Source organism: Mirounga angustirostris, unplaced genomic scaffold, assembly GCF_029215605.1.
Source record: "Mirounga angustirostris isolate CCGP_5_RB_7025 unplaced genomic scaffold, mMirAng1.0.hap1 SCAF_3, whole genome shotgun sequence".
Lineage (NCBI taxonomy): Eukaryota > Metazoa > Chordata > Mammalia > Carnivora > Phocidae > Mirounga > Mirounga angustirostris.
In genome coordinates, this window is record NW_026991711.1 from 192192609 (window position 1) to 192215121 (window position 22513).

General features: G+C 54.1%; 1 protein-coding gene across 1 annotated transcript in view; it reads left to right on the forward strand.

Annotated features, from left to right (window-relative positions):
* RAMP1 (receptor activity modifying protein 1) overlaps window positions 1-18541 on the forward strand; it is a 44347-nt gene extending 25806 nt beyond the window's left edge. The window contains exon 3 of the mRNA XM_064587344.1: window positions 17753-18541. Within this exon, the coding sequence (XP_064443414.1) occupies window positions 17753-18008 (256 nt within the window). The 3' untranslated portion in view covers window positions 18009-18541. The remainder of the gene's footprint in view (window positions 1-17752) is intronic.
* The last annotated feature ends 3972 nt before the right edge of the window (window positions 18542-22513 follow it).

The following is a 22513-nucleotide window of genomic DNA, read 5'->3' on the forward strand; positions in this document are numbered from 1 at the left end:
TGTTGTTTCTTGCCCTGTCCGTTTTTGCCATTCTAACTGGTGTAAGGTGGTATCTCAGTGTGGTTTTGATTTGAATTTCCCTGATGGCTAATGATGATGAACATTTTTTCATGTGTCTGTTAGCCATTTGTATGTCTTCTTCAGAGAAGTGTCTTTTCATATCTTCTGCCCACGTTTTGACTTGATTATTTGTTTTTTGGGTGTTGAGTTTGAGAAGTTCTTTATAGATTTTGGATACCAGCCCTTTATCTGTAGTGTCATCTGCAAATATCTTCTCCCATTCTGTGAGTTGCCTCTTTGTTTTGTTGACTGTTTCCTTTGCTGTGCAGAAACTCTTGATGAAGTCCCAAAAGTTCATGTTTGCTTTTGTTTCACTAGCTTTTGGAGATGTATCTTGATAGAAGTTGCTGTGGGCAATGTCGAAGAGGTTACTGCCTATCACATTGAGATTCTAATTGAGATGGCCAGTCACCAATCAGTCAACGAGAGAAAGCAAGGGCTGCTTCCCACGGCCAGCGTCTCTGGCCGCTGTGTCCTGAGGAGCGGCAGCCAACGGGTTGGCTCATCGGCTGCTACCTTCAGATGCTGTCACTTAGCAATTAGCACAAACCTGTCACCGTGGACCAGGCACAGAGCTCCAGTGGGACTTGCCTCTCAGGAATCCTGCTGATTGCATCACAGTTTAACCTCTGTGGGCCTCTGTCTCCCCCCCCCCTCCCCGCCCAGTAAAATGAGTATAAAAGTATTTGCTTCTTTGACATCTCCTGATTTCCCTCAGAAGCTTCCTGGAAGTTTTAGGATTAGGGTCACATTTGCCTGATGGAATATATGTGCTCAGCTGACCATAGGGGTCAAGAGTGGGAAATAATTTACGTGACGTGATAATTACTCATTCCTTGCAAGTGTGAATGAATTCATCACTAAAACCATCAGATCTACATGTGTGGGGGAGGATTTCTTCTTCCATTTTCCCTGTTGATTGATTTGGGCTTTCTGTTTTTTGTTTCACATTTGTATTTCAGCAGTGTTCATTGGGTCTGTATTCTTCACATTCCTCCCTAAAACATAATGACGCATAGCATCCCCTTAAATGTTTCAGATCTTCTATATTCAAAATTTTGTTTAATCTTTGTGTTTTTTTCGTCCTTTGTGTTCTCTGTGTAGGGGTCACCTCGGTCAGCAGAGGGAGATGACAAGGTCCACTTTTTTGGTCATTGTGCTCATTCTTTAGGTCTTTAGAAAACAGGCTAGGTTTTACATAGCAATGTCTTTTTTTTTTTTTTTTTAATTTTTTTTTATTCTTATGTTAATCCCCTTACATTACAACATTAGTTTTAGATGAAGTGTTCCATGATTCATTGTTTGTGCATAACACCCAGTGCTCCATGCAGAATGTGCCCTCCTCAATACCCACCACCAGGCTAACGCATCCTCCCACCCCCCTCCCCTCTAGAACCCTGTTTGTTTTTCAGAGTCCATCGTCTCTCATGGTTCGTCTACCCCTCCGATTTCCCCCGCTTCATTCTTCCCCTCCCGCTACCTTCTTCTTCTTCTTCTTCTTTTTTTTTTTTCTTAACATATATTGCATTATTTGTTTCAGAGGTACAGATCTGAGATTCAACAGTCTTGCACAATTCACAGCGCTTACCAGAGCACATACACTCCCCAGTGTCTATCACCCAGTCCCCCCATCCCTCCCACCCCACCCCCCACTCCAACAACACTCAGTTTGTTTCCTGCGATTAAGAATTCCTCATATCAGTGAGATCATATGATACATGTCTTTCTCTGTTTGACTTATTTCACTCAACATAATACCCTCCAGTTCCATCCACGTCGTTGCAAATGGCAAGATCTCATTCCTTTTGATGGCTGCATAATATTCCATTGTATATATATACCACATCTTCTTTATCCATTCATCTGTCGATGGACATCTTGGCTCTTTCCACATAGCAATGTCTTTTAAAAATTTTTTGGCTTTAAATTTCATCATTTGCTTTTCCCTCTTTTTCCCTTTCCGAAAAAAATATTTGCTTCTTTCACGAGATAGAATTTAGATGCTTATTACATCATCATTTTTTTCTCACCTTTTTTAGAACCTAATAAAGGCACTTAAGGCCGTGAGGTTTCTCCCTCAGGAACTTCTTTGCCACTTTCTGCTGGTTTTGAGATGTCCCTGGCTTCATTGTATCAGACAGTTTTTTCCTTAGGCAAGTACATTTTAATTCTCAAGTGTTGTATTTCTGTTTGGTTCTTAGTCTCTTCTTCTTTTGAGAGAGTGAGAGAACTGAGAGCGAATAGTTCCTGCTTTCGTCTTTTTGTTGAGATTTTCTTTGAGATCTCGCACACGATCACCTTCTGTAAACACACCACCAATCCTTGAAAACGAAGCATGTTCTGCTCATCCTGTTTCATTCCCACGAAAGAGCAATGAACTCTGCTCTGTCGCGCTACTCAGCTCCTTCCCGTGTTCCTGAACTTTCCGTGTGCTTGATAAGGGAGTAGTGGATTCTTCAGTCCTGACCAAACTAGCCTGGTTTCTGTGTCATTTTTCTGGCAGGTGTCTATGCATAGATCTTGCTCTATTTCTATAGCATTTAGATGCCCCGTTATTATGCTGCCAATATCGACCGTGACGTAAGGTTATGACTCTCAGCACATGTGATAGTTCTTGGCCTCGTGTTAGCATTGAAACACCAGTCTGCAGCCCCTTGAAGTTTACTCACACCTCCTCTTCCTCGTCTCGTGTCTCTTGCAAACAGCATATTGTTGGATTTTATGTTTCCACAGAGAGAGCGATGAGCCTCAGAACCGAGAAAATGACCTCATGTTTGTCCTTTCTGTTCAGCCTTCAGGTGCTCCGTTTTTTTGTCTTGATTTTTTATCTTGTTACGCTGATTTCTTTTTTTTTCTTCCCATTGTTGAAACGTCATGTCTTTTATCTTTCCGATGAGCTTGGCTGTTGGAAAGCTCTTTTTCACTCAACCAGCCGTGAAATGTGAAACGCAGACGTTCTGATTTCTGTGTTGGTTTTCTGACAGGGTCAGACCACATACCCTGGCCTCCCCTCCATGAAAGAACCAGAGTCTCTGGGTTTTTGGCTTCCTCGAATTTTGCTTTGTGTCTGTCTCTCTTTCTCTCCTCATTGATTTGGGTTAATGTTCTAACACCTGCCTCTTCTTTCCGTCCTCTATTTTGTTTTTATTTTTCACCCTGCGTGGTTCTGACTTTTGTCAGTAATAATGCTTGGTCTGATTGGGCTCGTGGCTACTCATCTTCGCAAATAGGCTGTTAATTCAAGCATGTCTTACTATTTTTAACCCATCATTCCCTTTCACACGTACCTTTTAAATTCTGATGACTATTCGAAGTAAATCCTAGGAATAAGCCATATGATTAACACGTTCTCAAAAGCGAAAAATTTCTAAGGTGCTTTAAAAAGCTGCCTTTCTACGGGAGTGACAGTGTGGCGGGAAAATACACCCGTGATGAACAGCCTGGGTTTCTGAAGTTGGTGTAGCCGGAGTGCCTTTGTCTCTGAGAAGGCAGGGAGATGGTTTCTTATGTTTTAAGTATCACCTCCAGTGTGGTTGCTTGCAGGTTACTAGAGGCAGGGACTGGGAAAGGACAGTGACGGTGTGGGGCAGGCAGGAGCAGGGCCCAGAGCCCCACGACTGCTCAGGGGCTGCCTTCCAGGAGCCCAAGACAGACCGTCAGGCCCTGGACAGCCAGGACCCCCAGGGACACGGGCTGCCAGGCGGCACCAATGCCTGACTCCCCTCCTCCAGCTTGTCCCGGTGCTGGTAGGGGGATGAGTTCAAGACCCCCTCCAGAAAGCCAGGTGGGCCTGCAGGTCCTTGTGACCTTAATGTCCCCGTGTTCTCATCCTCCTGGGGTGCTGGGGCTGCTTCATGGTGCGCGCTTGTCCCAGGCTGATGTTGAATCACAGAGAGGCAGCTGCCGGTGGTTGGAAGCTTCTCTCCTGCTGTGGGTAGCAGCGGCTTCCCTGCCTGGATGAGCACAAGCTCGCAGGGGGGTAGGACAGAGTGTTGCCAGGCCAGGGGCTGGTGGTAGCTTATCCTACCCTGTCCCGATCGTGGTTCTTCCCCGAAAAGTTAGGCGAGGGCACGTGGGTACCATGAAGGAGTTCCGAACCGGGTATTTAAGTGCTAGCCATTGGCCGCAGACTCCACAGGGGCTGGGTCTATGCTGTGGCCGGTGGGGACCCAGGGGGCAGGACCTTCACTCCCTCCAGGAGCCACACCTCCTCCCAGCCCTGTGGCTGCTGGGGAGCCCCTCCTCCCTCCGAGTAAGCCCCAGGCCTGGTGGAGGGCCCGCGGGTGAGGGTCTCGGCGCTGGCAGGTCTCAGCGGCCCCATCAAGTCAGGAGGGAGACGAGTGTGCCTTCCTTCCCTCAAGCACACCCACTCCGGGCCGGTTCCGGGGAGACAGTTGGTGCCGGGCCTCCCGGGGCTTCTGGGCCAGAGGCGGAGGCTCCCCGACAGCTGCGGGGTCCCTGGTGGCCAGCGTGTGCCGTGTGTGCAGGGACCGGGCACCTCGGAGGGGGCTTCTCCGCCTCGCTGTCAGCCGCGGGACCGCTGTGCCCCCCTGCCAGGTGAAAGCACCACGGCGCAGTGCTCAGTCTCCCCGCCAGGCAGGATACCGTGGTGTAGAATGTTCCGTGGCCCTGCCCTTCCCCCTCCCTCAGTGTCGCCCTGAGTTCTGAATGCGGTAGGACTGGGGCACTGGGGGCCCAGGTGGCAGGGGCCACTTGGACGAGGCCGCGAGCGGGTGGAACGTGGGGGGAGGGGAGCCGGGGCAGGCGCCACTGCGGGGGAGGCTGGAGTGGGGTCCCTGCGGAAGGTGGCATCACAGAGACAAAGGGTCTCCGGGGCGGGACGGGCCGAGAGCAGTGAGACCAGGGTGGGCTGGAGGGAAAAGCCCTTCCCTCCCGTGGCCCGCGTGCCTTCACGAGGATAATGTCCGGGGTGTCGGTGTCCAAATATAGCGCCCGGCTGTCCTCCTAATCCTTTGACTCAGACCCATGCACACCCAGGTCCCAGCGAGCGTGGGAGCGGCAGCTTCACCTTCCTAGACCCGGTGTCTGCACGGGGTCCCTGACCTCCCCCGGGGTTACAGCGAGGACAAGGTGGGGGGTCACGCCGACGCCTGGGCCTCAGCGGGCACAGCTCAGTGGTCAGCCACACGCCCCTGGGTTCTCAGACGCCTGCTGAATTTTACAACTGCAGATTCATGTCCCTGAGCTCCGGACCCCGGCAGCCTGCGTCTTGCCCCAGCCTGTTCTCAGAAGACGCATTGTGCCCCCGCCCGCCCGGTAGGCCCTCTCCACGGGGGGCCTGGTTCGGCAGCACCCCGGGCACTGTGTCTGCTGCCAAAGCAGGGCTGCACACGGAGCCAGGGACGGATTTAGAAACTTCTCCTCCCTCCCAGCATGAGCAGAGGCACCAGAAGCAGCTCGGCCCAGAGCCACGGGACAGGAGCCGTGGAGGGAGGCTGAGGAGGCCAGGCCCCAGCTGGGTGCCTCCTCCCCACGAGGGGCTTCTGGGGGCAAGCAGGGGAGGCAGCTGCCTGCGTGGAGGAGCCAGAGAGACTTGGCTCAGCCCCCTGGGCCACCCCCTTCACTGCCACCCGGGGTCACCCACATGGCCCGCAGTTCACTTGTCTGTAAGGAGAGGGTAGGAACGCTGGCTCCTAAAGCTGCTGCAGGCAGTAACCTGCCTATGGGAATATGTCCTAGTATCTCCGGGCCTGTGGAGGGCGGAGAGCCAGGCCATCAGCAGTCCTGGCTGGGGACTGTTGCCCTCAGCTGTGGGGGGGCATGTTGTTGTCCACCCCAACCTAAGTGGGTCTCCGTTCTGCATGCCACAGCTCCCTGCGTGGTTCCCATGTGGCCTCCTTAGTTGCCGGGTGTCCATCGCCCGGGGGACCAAGACCAGGCCTGGCCTGACCCCAGGCCCCAGCAGCATGTGCTCCCAGCAAGAACCCACAGCCCCTGGTGCACAGGCTGACCAGCCCCACCACAGCAGGGCAGCTGGAGAGGTGCACCCACCTCCCTCTGTGTCTCTGTGGCCTCAGGTCCCCAGAGCCTGATCTCCCAACACAGGACCCTGCGGTCCCCCCGCCTCCTCTAGGCCCGCCGTTCCTACGCCCGCGGGAGCATTTCTCTGCAGGCTGTGCCCCGTCGAGGAAGCCGGGAGGCTGCTGAGGAGCTAGTGCTCTGTTTGCAGAGCCCGGAGAGGAAGGTGTTCAAGCCACACTGTGGCCCGACTGGTGCCAAGCTCAGGAAACCAGGGCTGGGCCTAGAGCTGCCTCGTGTGGCAGCAGAGTTCTGTGTTGTCCACCAAACTCTGTTTAAATCTTCCAGAAACACAGGAAAACACTGGGGTCCCCTCAATGGATAGCAGGCGCCTTGACTGGCGCTTCCCCCATGGGTTTGGGGGTGTGGAGGCCTCCGTGTACATTGGCTCCCTGGTCTCCAGCTCAGCCCTGGGATGGTCTTCCCAGATGGAGGTTGCACACCAAGTCTCTAGCCCAAGGACACACCGCAGCTTGGCAGGTTGTACCCTTCACAGGGCAGCTGGCCAAGGTGGAGGCTGAAGCCACAAACCCTGCCTGGAGGAAGGGGCACTCTTCCCCTTTCCACACATGGCCCCATGCACGGCATGACCCCCACACGTTGCTTCCCCGACCAGCTTGGATGCAGAGCTGAACAGTCTTCCCAGGGAGTCCCCCCCGTTCCCCCAAAGTCCGTTCCAGGTTCCAGGCCCGAGGGTGGGCTCTGGGACTGGCACAGAGCACACAGGTCTGCATGTATGGACTGTGGGTCTGTGCGTTTGAGACATGTGTCTGGGGGGCTTGGGCCCACCTGCAGACCCCGTATCCAGGCAGGGAGCCCCAGAGGTTTCTGGAGCTCCTCTGTCCAGCCCAGGCTGGAGGGGGCAGTGCTCCCCACCACCTCTCCCTCCTGGCCCAGGCTTGGGAAACAAGGGCTCCAGGCGGTGCCCTCGGGGGACCCCAGAGTCGCAGGCATGTCAGACTTGTGCGCTGAGCCCCGCTGTGCCCCCACACGGGCCAGGCTTCCACGGGGAACTGAGGCAAGCCGCCCTGCCCCTCCCAACGTCCTGGTCCGGTGGGGAGACAGAGAGCAAATGGATGAAGAGGATGGGGTGGGAGATGGGGGAGGGGCGCCCCGGGGCCCAGAGGACCCAGCCAGGGCGTGTGTCCAAAAGCGCCAGGCCCGAGTCCTGACTCAGAGGAAATAGGAGGAGTGCACGGGCAGGGGGCTGGGGGCGTTTCGAGAGGAGACCGGGGTGGAAGAAGCCGCTTCTCTGCAGAAGAGCAACTGTGCAATCCTTTCAGGCCTGGGGGGTCACGGAGCAGGTCGTGCCTGCGTGGGTCTTGAGAAGTGGGCAGAAACCAGAACGTGGGAGAGGGGCCAGGTTCAGGCTCCCAAGGCTGAGTGTCTGCCGCACGCACGCCGTTAGGAGGGGGGCGTGGGGGTCACTTCTGGGGCGGTGCCCTCAGGGCCTTGTCTGTGCCCGGGGGGGCAGCGTCTTCCGGGGCCAACGCCCGGGGACTGAAGCGGAGTGACCCAGGCCCGCCGTCTTGCGTTTCTCCCTTGTGGAATGTCTCCGGGGGTGGGAGCGCCAGGCGGGCTGCCGGCCAGGAGACGAGAAGCCGGAGGCCCCGCGGGGTGGGAAGGGGGGCCCTGGCCCGAGGAGGCCTCAGAGGGCAGTCCAGCTCTTCCCTGAGCCCCTTCTGCTATCTCTCAGCTGACGCATGTCCTGGACGGGCTGCAGGTGGTCCTGAGGAACTGTTGCTCCTAGCCCGCAGAGACACCACCAGCCGCTTTCCATTGGCCTTCCTCTTCTTCCCTGGAACCTCCCAGGGCTGTCTGTTCTCTGTTCTCTTCACATTCTTCATTTTCTGAGGAAATAGCACTTGTCCGCCTCCCTCGGCAAGGCCCCGGGCGTCAGGGAGGTGCGGCTGACCAGGGAGCTGGTTCCAGAGACGTGCCGTGGAAGTGACCTCCTCCATCCAGCGGGGTTTCGTAGGAAGCCTGTCGAGTTGTTCGGTCCTGTGTGGGCCAGCGTGTTGGTGGGAACCTGGGGTCGGTGCACATGAACGCCGCAAGCCTAGGGCCAGGCCGGAGCCGCCCGTTCCCTGGGCTCCCTGGGGACACAGGTTGGCCAAGATGTCCGGGGTCCCTGTTCTACAGCATAAGGAGATAAACGGTCGGAGGAACCTTGGAGAAATGCATCCTAAAGTTCGCGTGTGCACGCAGTGGTCACATGAACGCCAAAGCCCTCTTGTCTGAGCCCGCCGACGGCCAGCCCCGGGCCGCAGAGATGCACGGGGGCTCCTTCGCCTCGGGCTCGGCCCCCTTGCCCGCATGATGGGGCCGGGGTTCGGGAGGGCACGACGGTATGCTCCCCAGCTGCGGCTCCGGCTGCAGACCCCAGGGGTGCGGAGTGAGTTGATGAGCCGCCCAGCGTGCTCACTCGAGGCCTGACGCAGGCCGGGCCGCTGCGTGGCTCTCTGACACCGGGGGACGTAGCCTCCGTGGTGGCCAGCCCCTCCCTGCTTTGGAAAGGCTCCGCGTGACGACCGAGTGGGGGGTGGGAGCCCCGACACGGAAGACGGAAGCCACAAGGGAGAAGACAGACCTGGCCACTTGAAGGTGAAGTCAGGCGATCCCGGCCTGTCATGAAACTGCCCTGGCTCCCAGTAATGAATGGGATGTGTGCCCTCGGTTTGGGCGAGATTTTTGTCACATTAAGAAAAGACCCTCTTTGTGGTTTTACAGGGTTGTTTCTTCTTAATCAGAAATGAATGTTGAATTTTATCAAGTGCCTTCTCAGCTTGTACTGAAATGGCCATATAACCTTTCCCTTTGACAGGTTGGAGTGTGATTTTATAGTTAGTTTGAAGCATTTCTGAAAAAACCTTGCTTTAGGGTGTTCTGTGCGACTGGCTTACATCAGCTAGCACCCGCTGTGGTACTTTTGTGTCTGTTCAATCAGTGAGTGGAGACATCCGTGGCTCCAGGGCACATGGACATGCCATCTTGAGAGGGTTGGGATCAGGGTTTTTTTAAACTCTTTAAAAGACCTGGGGAGCTCCACAGCTGCCCCTATGATCTTAAGAATGTGAAAGAACTGCCTGAGTCTGGCACCTTTTGTGAAAGTAATTCTCAGAGCACCTGGGTGGCTCAGTCAGTTAAGCATCTGCCTTCGGCTCAGCTCATGATCCCAGGGTCCTGGGATCAAGCTCCGCATCGGGCTCCCTGCTCTGCGGGGAGCCTGCTTCTCTCTCTCCCACTCCCCCCACTTGTGTTCCCTCTCTGGCTGTCTTTCTCTCTGTCAAATAAATAAAACCTTTAAAAAAAAAAAAGATGTGGTATATATATACAATGGAATATTACTCAGCCATTAAAAAGAGTGAAATCTTGCCATTTGCAAGGACGTGGATGGAACTAGAGGGTATTATGCTGAGCAAAATAAGTCAATCAGAGAAAGACAATTATTATATGATCTCACTGATACGTGGAATTTGAGAAACAAGACAGAGGATCATAGGGGAAGGGAGGGAAAAATGAAACAAGACGAAACCAGAGAGGGAGACAAACCATAAGACACAATCTCAGGAAACAAACTGAGGGTTGCTGGAATGGAGGAGGGTGGGAGGGATGGGGTGGCTGGGTGATAGACATTGGGGAGGGTATGTGCTATGGTGAGCGCTGTGAATTCTGTAAGACTGATGAATCACAGACCTGTACCCCTGAAACAAATAATACATTATATGTTAATTTTAAAAATCACTAAATATTAGTTTTTAACAATTATTAGTGCATTTAAATGATTTGCCCTTTGGAAAGATTTATTTTGTTGTTCTCTTTTAAAAATGTCTTGATTTGGAGACTTACATCATGTATTTTCATATGTTTTTGTTTAATAATAAGATGGTTTACGACAGCGGATTTTTCTCAGGATTCATTTTGGGCGCCATCCCCCTAACTTTTACAAATAGTGTTGGCATTGTGTTCTTAATAGCGTGTAAGCAAATTGTCAAGTTCTCGCTGGACCTCAAGAGTATATGAGTGCTCTTTAATTTCTGGAGATTTGATATTTTTTTAAATTTATCCTTTTCTTACTAATTTCTACTTTTTAATATTGTAGTCAAAGACTACTGATGTACAATTTTCACTGTGGAAATCTGTCATTTTTCTTTGCTGCCTAAATAGAATCTGTGGCCTTTGAAAAGTTGTTGATTCTCTGTAGACCAGACACGTCATATGCAGTCCCTGAATGCGGTTTATTCACTTTATGCTAGTTTTAATCTGCTCACCCCTGAAAGGGGGTTAAAGTCTCCGACATGAAGGCACGGTTGACTCCGTCTCATGCTTCCCACATCTGTAGGCTGTCTGTACACTGGGGAGCTCTCAAAACACACTCCCAGTGTGAATGTCCCCTTTGGCGCACTTCGGTTGCCCGGGGCTGTATCCTGCTGCCGAGACCGCCCCTCCTGTGGGCCCTCCTGTCCCCACCTTCTCTCTTCCTTCAGCTTTGGTTCCCCTTTGCCTTTGAGGTGACCCCAGTGAACAGGATACGTGGGATTTTGTTTTCTTCTCACACTGTTCCTGCCCTCAGGTGTTTGCAGGCTAGTTGTTGAGACCAACAGCGAGCGAAACATCAGGTGAATTAAAGTACAAAGTAAGACATCTATGAAGGAAACCCCACTTTACCAGGAGGCCAAAGGGCCTTTTTGAGGAAGTGACATTTGAGGGATGAGCAGAGGTTGGCCTTGTGAAGATGGGTTTAAGAGCCTTCTAGTTAGAAAGAGCAGCATGTGCAAAGGTCCTGAGGCAGGAACATCAGCCAGCGTAACTAGCATGTAGCCAGTGAGAAGGAGAGGACATGGTTGAGGGTGGGAGCCACATGAGGGGCTTTTGAATTCAGCACAGGGGAGCATTGAAGGTATGAAGCAAGGTGCTAAGATGGACAGCAGGCTGGGGGTCAGGGGAGGGCAGGGGTGGATAGTGGACTAGGCACAGGGGTGCAGAGGAGAGGAAAGCAGGGAGGGGTTTGATGGCCACCCCTGACTAAGCTGGGTGGGGTAAAGGAGAAGGGGTACAGAGAGGCCAAGACCCCTGGGCCAAATTTAGTGCAGGAAAGTGGAAGCTGGTATTAGCAATGTGGGTCGTAATAACCCACCAAGACAAATCACTTCTGCCTACTCCTGGGCACAGTGACTGGGCCACAGGAGGGGAGGGGCCACCTCTGGAGGAGGTGAGAAGTCCATGACAACTCAGGGGCTGGACAAGGTTTCCCAGGTGGTGGGAGACGGGGCTGAGGCAGGGATAACCTGGAAGTCAGGTGTGTTGACAGCTGGATGTGGGCAGAACCAAGCCTCACAAGGCATTGGGGAGGGGGGGGAAGGTCACAGCTGGCCCGGGAGGCAAGGAGCCTGTGGACGCCCCTCCCTGGACGGGGAAGAGAGCAAGGACAGGGGAGCCTCTGGGCAGGGACAGGTCAGGCTGCTGCTGGAGGGGAGAGGCTCAGCAGCCCAGACGGAGGTCCTGGGCCCGACTGCAGGGGAGGAGGAGCATCCCCAGGGGAGGAGACCAGAGAGAGGAGGTGCCCCCGAAGGGCGCCACCTGGTGGCCTCGCCCTTCCTGAAAGGCTGCGGCGGGAGCTGGCCGGTGGAGGCCTCTGGTGGGGCTGGGAGCCCGCAGGAGAGGGTGCAAAGGGGAGGCTTTTAGAAGCAGTTTCTTTCACCACTGTCCAGCTGTTGGCTGTTTTTTAAAATCACAAATTTGCAGTGAACATCTCTTCACATTACTTTTGTCTGCATTTTATGTTATTGTTTTAGGATAATTCCTAAACAGATTCACTGGGTCAAAGGGTATCCCCAGGAGTGAGGTCACTGACGCATACTGCCAAAGTGCTTTTCAGAAAAATTTTATCAACTTACCTGTTAGTGACGGCACAAGGGCCTGCCTCATTTCACTACAGCTTCGCTGGTGCTGAGCATTCTTATTTTTAAATCTGGATGTTCGCTTCTTTTTTTCTTAATAGTGAGGTCAAACTCCTTCTCAGAAGCGTATTGTTTGGATTTCCAGAAGAGCTGTCTAACCAAAAGCGTCACGGGTATCTGGCTCTGCGTCTCGCACCCACCCACACGCCTCTCCAGCTGTCCGAAAGCCTCCCCCCGTGTCATCTGGCGTTCTGACAGGCTCCCCAGGCCAGCCTCGGGCTGCCCGGCCGCCACCTCCCCTCCCCGCGGGGGGTGTGCAGAGCAGTGGGAAGCCACGCGTGATGCGTGATCCCGGACAGGGGGAGGCAGGCAGATGAACTAGACCTAAGTCCAAAAGTGCTTCCTCCTCAGATTTTGGAGGCTTAGACACATGTTGTTGCCTGGTCAACTTTTGCTCAAGTTGGTGGAACAAGAAGCGTACACTTCATGAGCCACATGCCAGTTGTCTGGGAGGAAGCGATGAAGTAACATCCACTTACTGGGCACCTGCTGTATGGTGGGCCCTTGACTTCATTTAACTTGGTCCGCCCCATAACCCTGCCAGGTGGTCTCCTAATTGGAATATAAGGAGGCCAGGGCTCACTCCGACAGGGGACATGAGATCCCCAGGATCACTCACGATAAGCCATGGAGCTGGGATTTGAATCCAAGTCTGTGGGGTGTCAGGCCCTAGCCTGGGATAACCCACATCAGGGTCGGTCAGGGCTAGTTGGGGGACACCACCAACCACAGGTGTCCCCAGAGCAGACCACTTGCCTGGGGCATCCGTGGGCATCGGCCTTCTTGTCAAACAAGTAAACACCCATGAGTCATGGCGCCCTTGACTTGGGACCCAAACATATTGGAAACTCCCACCGTAGTGTTCAGGAACATGCCAAGCAAAGTTTGATTACAGGCCCAGAATAGAATGTCTCAGCCAAAAAAAAAAAAAAGATAATTGTTCAGTTACGTGAGAACTGAAAATAGAGGGTTAAGTTAGGCAAAAATATTTTTCATTATTATTTTGGGCCCTTCAGTCAGTACTATGTTCTTCTGAAGAGAAGAATGTCTGTGCCCTGAGGGGAATTCTCTTATCACACCATTGCTGACAGGGCTCAAAATATTTATTGAAAGTTTCAGCTGACACTTCTGTATAAATAAACAGGATGTGGACGGCTGACTGCATGTTAGAGATATTTTTAGACGGGGGTGGCTTTGCAGACGGGAGGGATAACATTTCAAGGAGAAAGTGCCTGATCCCAGAATAGCCCACCAGAGGCTCACCCTCCACGTGGCCTCAGTGCGGGGTCTGTGGAGTCTCATCTCCTGGGTCGGGGGCTCTTCCCTGTCCTGGCTGGCCAGCCTAGAGATGGCGACACCTCTTTCTAGGGACATCCCAGCCCCACTCCTCAGGCGCTGAGGATGGGGGACAATGTTTAGGATGGACTGTCTGTCACTGGTCCTGCTGACTGGTTTGGTCTGGTGGGCCTGAGGCAGAAGACAGTCATTCAAACCAGTGCTTACAACATGTAAGCCTGTGGCTCATCGACTTTGGGTTTTAACAGTACGTGACACATTCAGCTTTTACCCGGGCCAGGCACTTGGTAAGTGCGAGTTCATCTGTTCTCAGTGAGCCCCAGCCTGTCATGAATTCCTGCCACTCTTTGCACTGGTGTTCTTACTTGAAACGCGAGTCCTTGCTCCGTTAGGAAGACCGCACACCCCGGTCCCCCTGCACTTCGGCTGCTGTCGCCTCGGCCTGCCCTCTCCCTCCTGGGGCCTCCCGTACCCTGCCCTCGCATGGGGACTGAGGGGGGCCCACGGTCCCTGTGCATTCACGGCAGTGACCCAGAGAGCAGCCAGGACAGGGAAAACAGTGGCGGAGTGGTTTGGAGGCTGACGGGAGCTGCGGTGGAGGGGGGCTAGGGTGCAGGAGACAGCCCAGCCTTTTCCATGCAGCCTTTTCAGGCCTCCTTGGGTAGCTCCTCAATGTTGATCTGTAGTCTCTGCTCCATTTACTCACTTTCTAGATCAAAAATCAGAAAGACCAGAAAAGTATTCTTTAAAGATCCTCCTTTTTACTGTTTATGGAGCTCTCCATGTGTTACGTTCCTCTGACTGAAAAACTCGAGCATTTCTTATAGCCCAGATCTGCCGACAATGAATTCTCTCAGCTTCTTTTCTTCTGGAAGAGTCTTTAGTTCAACTTGGTGTGTGAGAGCTATGTTTGCTGGGTGTGGGGTTCTGGGCAGATGGGGGTGTGTTCCCACCACCACTACCAATACTTTGTCACTCCGTTGTCCCCTGGCCTGCACAGCCTCTGGTCAGAATTCTGCTGACATCTTGTCATCGCTCCTCTGTAGGTGTTTTTCTTCTCAACAGACTCTAGGATTTTTTCTCTTGGATTTTTTTCTTTATCTTTGGTTTTCAGCTGCTCGTTTGAACTTGATGGGTCTGTGTGGCTGTTTATCGGCTGTTGCTGTCGCTTTGGTTTTTGCCCTGCTTAGGGTTCTCTGACTTCTTGGATTTGCAATCTGATATCTCACTATTTTTGGAAATTTTTCAGCCATTTGTCCCTTTACATACTTTTTCCACCCCGTTTCTTCTCCTCCTTCTGGGACTCAGATTACAAGTTGGAGTTGATATCATTGGCTGTGTTATTAATTCACCACAAGGGTGCTCTGTTTTTTCTCTTTGTGTTTCCGTTTGGGTAATTTCTTTTTTTTTTTTTTTTTTTTTTTTTAAAGATTTTATTTATTTGACAGAGACACAGCAAGAGAGGGGAACACAAGCAGGGGGAGTGGGAGAGGGAGAAGCAGGCTTCCCGCCGAGCAGGGAGCCCGATGCGGGGCTCGATCCAGGACCCTGGGATCATGACCTGAGCCGAAGGCAGACGCTTAACGACTGAGCCACTCAGGCGCCCCCCGTTTGGGTAATTTCTACTGACCTACCTTCAGGTTCACTAATTCATTCCTCAGATGTCAGGTCTGCTGATGAGCCCATCAAGGGAATTCTCTCTGATACTGTGTTTGTTTGTTCTCTAGCATTTTTCTCTGGCTTTCTTACAGCTTGCATCTCTGCGGAAATTCTCTGTGTCTATTGTCTGCCTTCCCCACTAGACCCCTTTATCATATTCATCTTTTGGAGGTCCCTGCGTGGTAGTTACAACATCTGGGTCATCTCAAAGTCTGATTCTGTTGATTGATGTTTCTCTTGACAAGGGGTTGCTTGGTTTCTGTTGCTTTTGAATGAAAAGTTCATGATTCTCTATTGAATACTGAATATTCGTGTATAGGACAGCAGAGACTGAGGTAACCAGTGTTTCTATCTGGAAATGGGTGAGCCTCTTCTGCCAGGCTGTTCAGGTGAGGTCTGAGTCAATCTTGTCAGGAATTGGGCTGGGCTTGGGGTTTGTGGTTGCACGGTTACTTTCAGAGCACCACAGGCCTCCGTACCTCTAGCAACAGGCTCCCATTGCCTTGTGCTCAGAGTTGGGGCTGGTGAAGTGTCCTCAGTACTGTCCCATCCTGCATGCCTGGGCCACACAGTGGGCCTCTCCCCACCTTGTCTGGGCGGCAGATGGCTACTACTTGTTATTGTGCTATTCCTGTTATTCTGTGCCCATAGAATAGACAGACCCATGCCTTCGAGCCCCTTCCCGCGGTGGCCAGACCCTGCCCTGTATCTGTGGGGTCTTGGCTGGGAGATTCCTGCCCCTCTCCTAGTGGCAGGAGACCTCTGTTTGGTATCATGCAGGATCCTAGGCCCAGGATGGGTTCCTGCTGCTCTCCCAAGGGAAAAGAGTCTTTTCCCCATCCTTCCGTCAGCCACAGTGCATCTTTCTTGTGCCCTGGGGCTGACAGGCTGTACCATCCCTCCCTCAGCAGCTTCAGGCTTTCGCTTCCCAGAAGAGAAGGGCCTGGGAGTGTTGGAAGGGCTATGGGTCTGTTCGCCACAATCCACTGCTCTTCCTCCAGGGGTCTAAGGCTGTCAATTCTTACGTGAGAAGTATTCAGGAAATGTGGAGTGTTTGTGCCTGGCCCCATGTGGCAGCCGGTCTCCTGCCTGCCCCTAATCTTTCTCACGAACAAGAGCCTCATGGGAAGAAGCGGTGAGTCACAAAACCGCCAGTGTGTCTGGGGCCCCAGAAATTCCAAACTGACCTTCCAGCCCACAGTTGGCCTTTGGCAGTTTGTTACAAGTGGGTTTCTCCTCATGTCTGGTGTGGCAGCTGTGGCTCGTTCCCATGCTCTGCCCCAGGTGGGACAGTCCCCGCATTGCTCGGCCTTGAAAGAAGTTACTTCACTGCTTTGCAGTCTCTGCTCTCTGATGGATTCCAGAAAACATATTGTTTTTTAGTTTCTTTGGCCTTTTTTTTTTTTGGCTATCATTCAGGTAAGAGCAACATTCTTTGCAGCTTTCTACCTGATAAGCAGAAGCAGAAGTGACTCACCTTCTGGAAACTACGTCTTCATTTCCCCCAATGTTGAATCTTCATGTATTAAAAAGTAATTTACTCAAAGCATTAAACGTAGAACCACCATATCTGGTGTTCTGGGTGCACCACTTCTGGGTGTACACCCAAAAGAATTGAAAGCAGGGTCTTCAAGAGACGTTTGCCCACCCATGTCCGCACCAGCTGTGTTCATCACAGTCATAAACGTGGAAGCAACCCAGGTGTCCATTGACAATGGATAAACAAAATCATTCAGAATATGATTCAGCCTTGAAAAGGAAGGAGATTCTGACACCTGCTACAACGTGGATGAACCTTGAGGACATGATGCTGAGTGAAATAAGCCAGTCACAAAAAGACAAATACTCTATGATTCCACTTACCCGACGTCCCTCGAGCGGTCACACTCAGAGACAAAAAGTCGAATGGTGGGTGGGGAAGGGGGAATGGGAAGTCAGAGTTTCGTGGGGACAGAGTTTCTGTTTGGGAAGGTGAGAAAGTTCTGGAGACGGACGGTGCTGACGGCTGCACGACAGCATGAGTGCATTTACTGCCACCGAACTGTGCACTTACAAATGGCTAAAATAGTAAAATAAAATTGTGCTATTTAAACTTTACCACAATAAGAAAAAAAGGAAGAAGAAAACAATTGACTGGTATCTGCCATGGGCTGAGAGCTCTTCTGGGCCCTGGGACTACAGAGGTGAACAAAACAGACCCTGTCCTCATGGCACTTATACCCGATAAATAAAACAAATATGTCCCTCCATACAATGAGGAGTGACAAGCGCTGTGGGAAACACCAGTGAGAGTGGGCAGATGGGGGCTGGGCGATAAGGCCCCACAGGGAGCCCTGCCTTCCAGGCCAAGGGGCATCCGTGGGGTGAGGCTGGAGAGGCTGCGATTGGTGCACCGATGGCTTGTTGACCCAGGCCGCTGTCTGAGCGCGCTTGACTGGCCTGCCCTGCCCTTTAGGCTGCCCTTGCATGTGGCACCCCAGTCCCTGGAACCCTGGAGGCAGGGAGGGACGGCCCTAAGCCCCAGCTCACCTTCCAGGGTCTGGGCGCATGCAGGACATCTGGGGAGCCCCCACGACACCATCTGGGGTCTCCCTCTTCTAGAGCCAGGGCCGCTGCCACTGGGCCTGGACTTCTGGGGGTGCTGGCCACGGTGGGGGACGGGCCGAAGAGCCCCTGGCTGGGTCCTCCCGTGGCCCTCGGCCCCCTCGGGGGCTGATGAGCTGCTTTTCCATCTGCAGGAGCTACGGAGAGCTCACAGACTGCACCAGGCAAGTGGCGGACCAGCTGGACTGCTTCTGGCCAAACGCGGCTGTGGACCAGTTCTTTGTGGCCATCCACCGGCACTACTTCAAAAACTGCCCTGCGTCCGGCAGGGCCGTGCGGGACCCGCCCCGAAGCATCCTCTGTCCCTTCATCGTGGTGCCCATCCTGGTGACCCTGCTGGTGACGGCGCTGGTGGTCTGGAGGAGCAAGCGCCCGGAGGGCATCGTGTAGGCGCGCGGCCCCGGGGGCAGGCGGGGCAGGCAGGGAGCCCCGGCCTGGCCTGGGGAGAGCTTCCGGGGCCCAGACGGCAGCACAGGCCCCCAGTCCCCCTCCTCTCCCCAGGAAGAGCTATCGGGATTTCGGGGTGGTTGCGGTACACGCGTTAACCTGAAAGGCCAGAGGTCGAAGCCACCGGGGTGGGGGTCCCAGGGGCTGGGGTGGGGGCAGGAGCGCAACCGTCGCTATTCCCGGGGAGGGTCCCAAGCTCTGTCTCCTAATGTCCCAGCCTCAAGCCAGACTCTGGATAAGTAGTTCGTGGTGATTAAAAGGATGTCCTCAGGGGCGTCTGGGGGGCTCAGTTGGTTAAGCGTCTGCCTTTGGCTCAGGCCATGATCCCAGGGCCCTGGGATCGAGTCCCACGTCGGGCTCCCTGCTCGGTGGGAAGCCTGCTTCTCCCTCTCCCTCTGCCTGCCTGCCTGCCTGTCTGCCTACCTGAGATCTCTCTCTGTCAAATAAATAAATAAAATCTTTAAAAAAAAAAAAAAGGATGTCCTCAAATGTGGGCAGCGTCATTACTTCTGGGGATGGATCACTGAGGGAAGAAGGGTGGAGAAACGCTAGCCCCTTCAGATTCCATCTGCCTCTGTGAGAAGGGGCCGTGCCAGGGCCCTGCGGTGGGGATGGTGGGCAGCCTAGGCGCTGCGTGCCCCGGAGAGGCCCCCGTGGGGCTCTGACGGCCCCACACGCCCTCACCCTCACCACAGGAGCTGGAACCACTGGCCCGAGGACTGTGGTGCCCAGACAGGGTGAGGCCCGTCTTCAGAGATACCTCACCAGCCCTCAGGTCCAGCTCCCCACCTCCATCCTGTCCCCGAGGGCTTTGCCGGCGGTTTCCAGGCTGTTGCTTTCCCATTCACAGTTCTTCCCAAACCCTGCTTACAGCCACCTTCCAGAAGGTTCTGAATCCCCGAGAGGAGCTTCCATGCTGTTCCTCCCCGATGTCTTCTGAGCTCAGACCTCTCCTCTGAGGTCCCTGTGGCCCCCAGCCTGCCCGACCCTCCAGGGCCCAGGACCTGCCCCTTCTCAGGATGACTAATGGGACGGCATGCCTGCACCCTCAGCCTCGGCCTCTCCCTCGGCCCCACAGGCCAGCCCACCCAAACACAGGGGCCCAACACCATTGCCTCCTGGAATGTTCAGCATTCGCGTACCACAACCACGTGGGGTCACCCACCACCCCACTCAGCTGCGCAGACCAAGACCCCAGCCGGAGACCCCCCAGCCTCTTCCTGGGCACCTGCTGTCCCATCACGGGCAGGCCCCTTGTGTGCAAATGGTTTCCCTGACGGAGATTCTCAAGCTTCTGCGCTGAACCATGGGCACCCGGCATGGTGGCGCCTTCTAGGAAAGGAGCTCAGGTGGTCTTAACGGCAGGATAGTTGCCTCAAGGACCAACAGGGACCCCAGTGTCCACATGTCAGGACCTGGCGGAGGGGCTGGTCAGGCTGCAGTGTTAGGGCCCAGCTCCCTCTGCCTTCATATGTTGTACACTTGGGGCCGCGAGCTAGAAGGGAATGGGCCACTGTCTCCATTCATCCCTGGCTCCTCCCCAAGGAAGCCGTCGTGCGAGCAGGTTAGGGTGCAGGCTGTAGGCAAGGAAGCAGGTGGAGGAAGAGCTTGGGGGCTCAGGGCCCAGGTGTCCATGGGTCTTGGCTATGGGCGAGGTCTCAGGAGCAGGAGGTGGCAGGGAGCGGGTGTTGTGGGCTGGAGGATGTCTTCATAAACATCATCACCTGAGCGCAAAGGTGACAGGCTCCACAGCCCCCAGCCTGACCTTGCTAGTCATTCGTCCTGTCATTAGTTACGTGTGCATGTGCTGAAGGCACTGGCTTTATAAGCCTGTGGGTCCCTCTTGTCCAGGGTTAACACCCCTCGTGGAAGGAACCTGGGCCCCGAGCTGCCAGGGCAGCGCCATCATCCTCAGGCCCCTACAGGTGGTCAGGGCCCCACGTCGCCCTATTGCTTCGCCGGGGCTGAGTGAGGAGTCCTTCCAAAATCAGCTTTAGGGCTATGGCATCTTCAAGGACAAGGCTCCCCCTTCTTCCTAAGTGCTTTGCTGGCTTGAGGTGTGTGTGTGGTATGTGTGTGGTGTGTATGATGTGTGTGGGTGTATGTGAGGTATGTGTGTGATTGTGTGGGAGTGTGTGGGTATATGGTGTGGGGGTGTGTGGTGTGTGTAGGTGGGGAGGGTTGGTATGTGTGAGGTGTGTGGTGTGTGTGGTGTGTGTGAGGTGTGTGGTGTGGGTGAGGTGTGTGAGGTGTGTGGTGTGGGTGAGGTGTATGGTGTGAGGTGTGTGGTGTGGTGTGAGGTGTGTGGTGTGGGTGAGGTGTGTGGTGTGTGGTGTGTGGTGTGGGTGAGGTGTGTGGTGTGAGGTGTGTGAGGTGTGTGGTGTGGGTGGTGTGTGTGAGGTGTATGGTGTGAGGTGTGTGGTGTGGGTGAGGTGTGTGGTGTGGGTGAGGTGTGTGGTGTGTGTGAGGTGTGTGGTGTGGGTGAGGTGTGTGGTGTGTGTGAGGTGTGTGGTGTGGGTGGTGTGTGTGAGGTGTGTGGTGTGTGTGAGGTGTATGGTGTGGGTGGTGTGTGTGAGGTGTGTGGTGTGGTGTGAGGTGTGTGGTGTGGTGTGAGGTGTGTGGTGTGAGGTGTGTGATGTGTGTGGTGTGGGTGGTGTGTGTGAGGTGTATGGTGTGAGGTGTGTGGTGTGTGTGAGGTGTATGGTGTGGGTGGTGTGTGTGAGGTGTGTGGTGTGGTGTGAGGTGTGTGGTGTGAGGTGTGTGATTTGTGTGAGGTGTGTGGTGTGTGTGAGCTGTGTGGTGTGAGGTGTGTGGTGTGTGTGAGGTGTATGGTGTGGGTGGTGTGTGTGAGGTGTGTGGTGTGTGTGAGGTGTATGGTGTGAGGTGTGTGATGTGTGTGAGTGTGTGAGGTGTGTGGTGTGAGGTGTGTGATGTGTGTGAGGTGTGTGTGAGGTGTGTGGTGTGAGGTGTGTGATGTGTGTGAGGTGTGTGGTGTGTGTGAGGTGTGTGGTGTGTGTGAGGTGTATGGTGTGAGGTGTGTGGTGTGTGTGAGGTGTGTGGTGTGGGTGAGGTGTGTGGTGTGTGTGAGGTGTGTGGTGTGGGTGAGGTGTGTGGTGTGGTGTGAGGTGTGTGGTGTGAGGTGTGTGATGTGTGTGGTGTGGGTGGTGTGTGTGAGGTGTATGGTGTGAGGTGTGTGGTGTGTGTGAGGTGTATGGTGTGGGTGGTGTGTGTGAGGTGTGTGGTGTGGTGTGAGGTGTGTGATGTGAGGTGTGTGATTTGTGTGAGGTGTGTGGTGTGTGTGAGGTGTGTGGTGTGAGGTGTGTGGTGTGTGTGAGGTGTATGGTGTGGGTGGTGTGTGTGAGGTGTGTGGTGTGTGTGAGGTGTATGGTGTGAGGTGTGTGATGTGTGTGAGGTGTGTGTGAGGTGTGTGGTGTGAGGTGTGTGATGTGTGTGAGGTGTGTGGTGTGTGTGAGGTGTGTGGTGTGTGTGAGGTGTATGGTGTGAGGTGTGTGGTGTGGGTGAGGTGTGTGGTGTGTGTGAGGTGTGTGGTGTGTGTGAGGTGTGTGGTGTGTGTGAGGTGTATGGTGTGGGTGGTGTGTGTGAGGTGTGTGGTGTGGTGTGAGGTGTGTGGTGTGGTGTGAGGTGTGTGGTGTGAGGTGTGTGATGTGTGTGGTGTGGGTGGTGTGTGTGAGGTGTATGGTGTGAGGTGTGTGGTGTGTGTGAGGTGTATGGTGTGGGTGGTGTGTGTGAGGTGTGTGGTGTGGTGTGAGGTGTGTGGTGTGAGGTGTGTGATTTGTGTGAGGTGTGTGGTGTGTGTGAGCTGTGTGGTGTGAGGTGTGTGGTGTGTGTGAGGTGTATGGTGTGGGTGGTGTGTGTGAGGTGTGTGGTGTGTGTGAGGTGTATGGTGTGAGGTGTGTGATGTGTGTGAGGTGTGTGTGAGGTGTGTGGTGTGAGGTGTGTGATGTGTGTGAGGTGTGTGGTGTGTGTGAGGTGTGTGGTGTGTGTGAGGTGTATGGTGTGAGGTGTGTGAGGTGTGTGAGGTGTGTGTGAGGTGTGTGGTGTGAGGTGTGTGATGTGTGTGAGGTGTGTGGTGTGTGTGAGGTGTGTGGTGTGAGGTGTGTGGTGTGTGTGAGGTGTATGGTGTGGGTGGTGTGTGTGAGGTGTGTGGTGTGTGTGAGGTGTATGGTGTGAGGTGTGTGATGTGTGTGAGGTGTGTGTGAGGTGTGTGGTGTGAGGTGTGTGATGTGTGTGAGGTGTGTGGTGTGTGTGAGGTGTGTGGTGTGTGTGAGGTGTATGGTGTGAGGTGTGTGAGGTGTGTGAGGTGTGTGTGAGGTGTGTGGTGTGAGGTGTGTGGTGTGTGTGAGGTGTGTGGTGTGTGTGAGGTGTGTGGTGTGTGCGTGTGCGCGTGCTCACAAACATGACAGTGTTCCAGTAGGAACGAGTCCCGT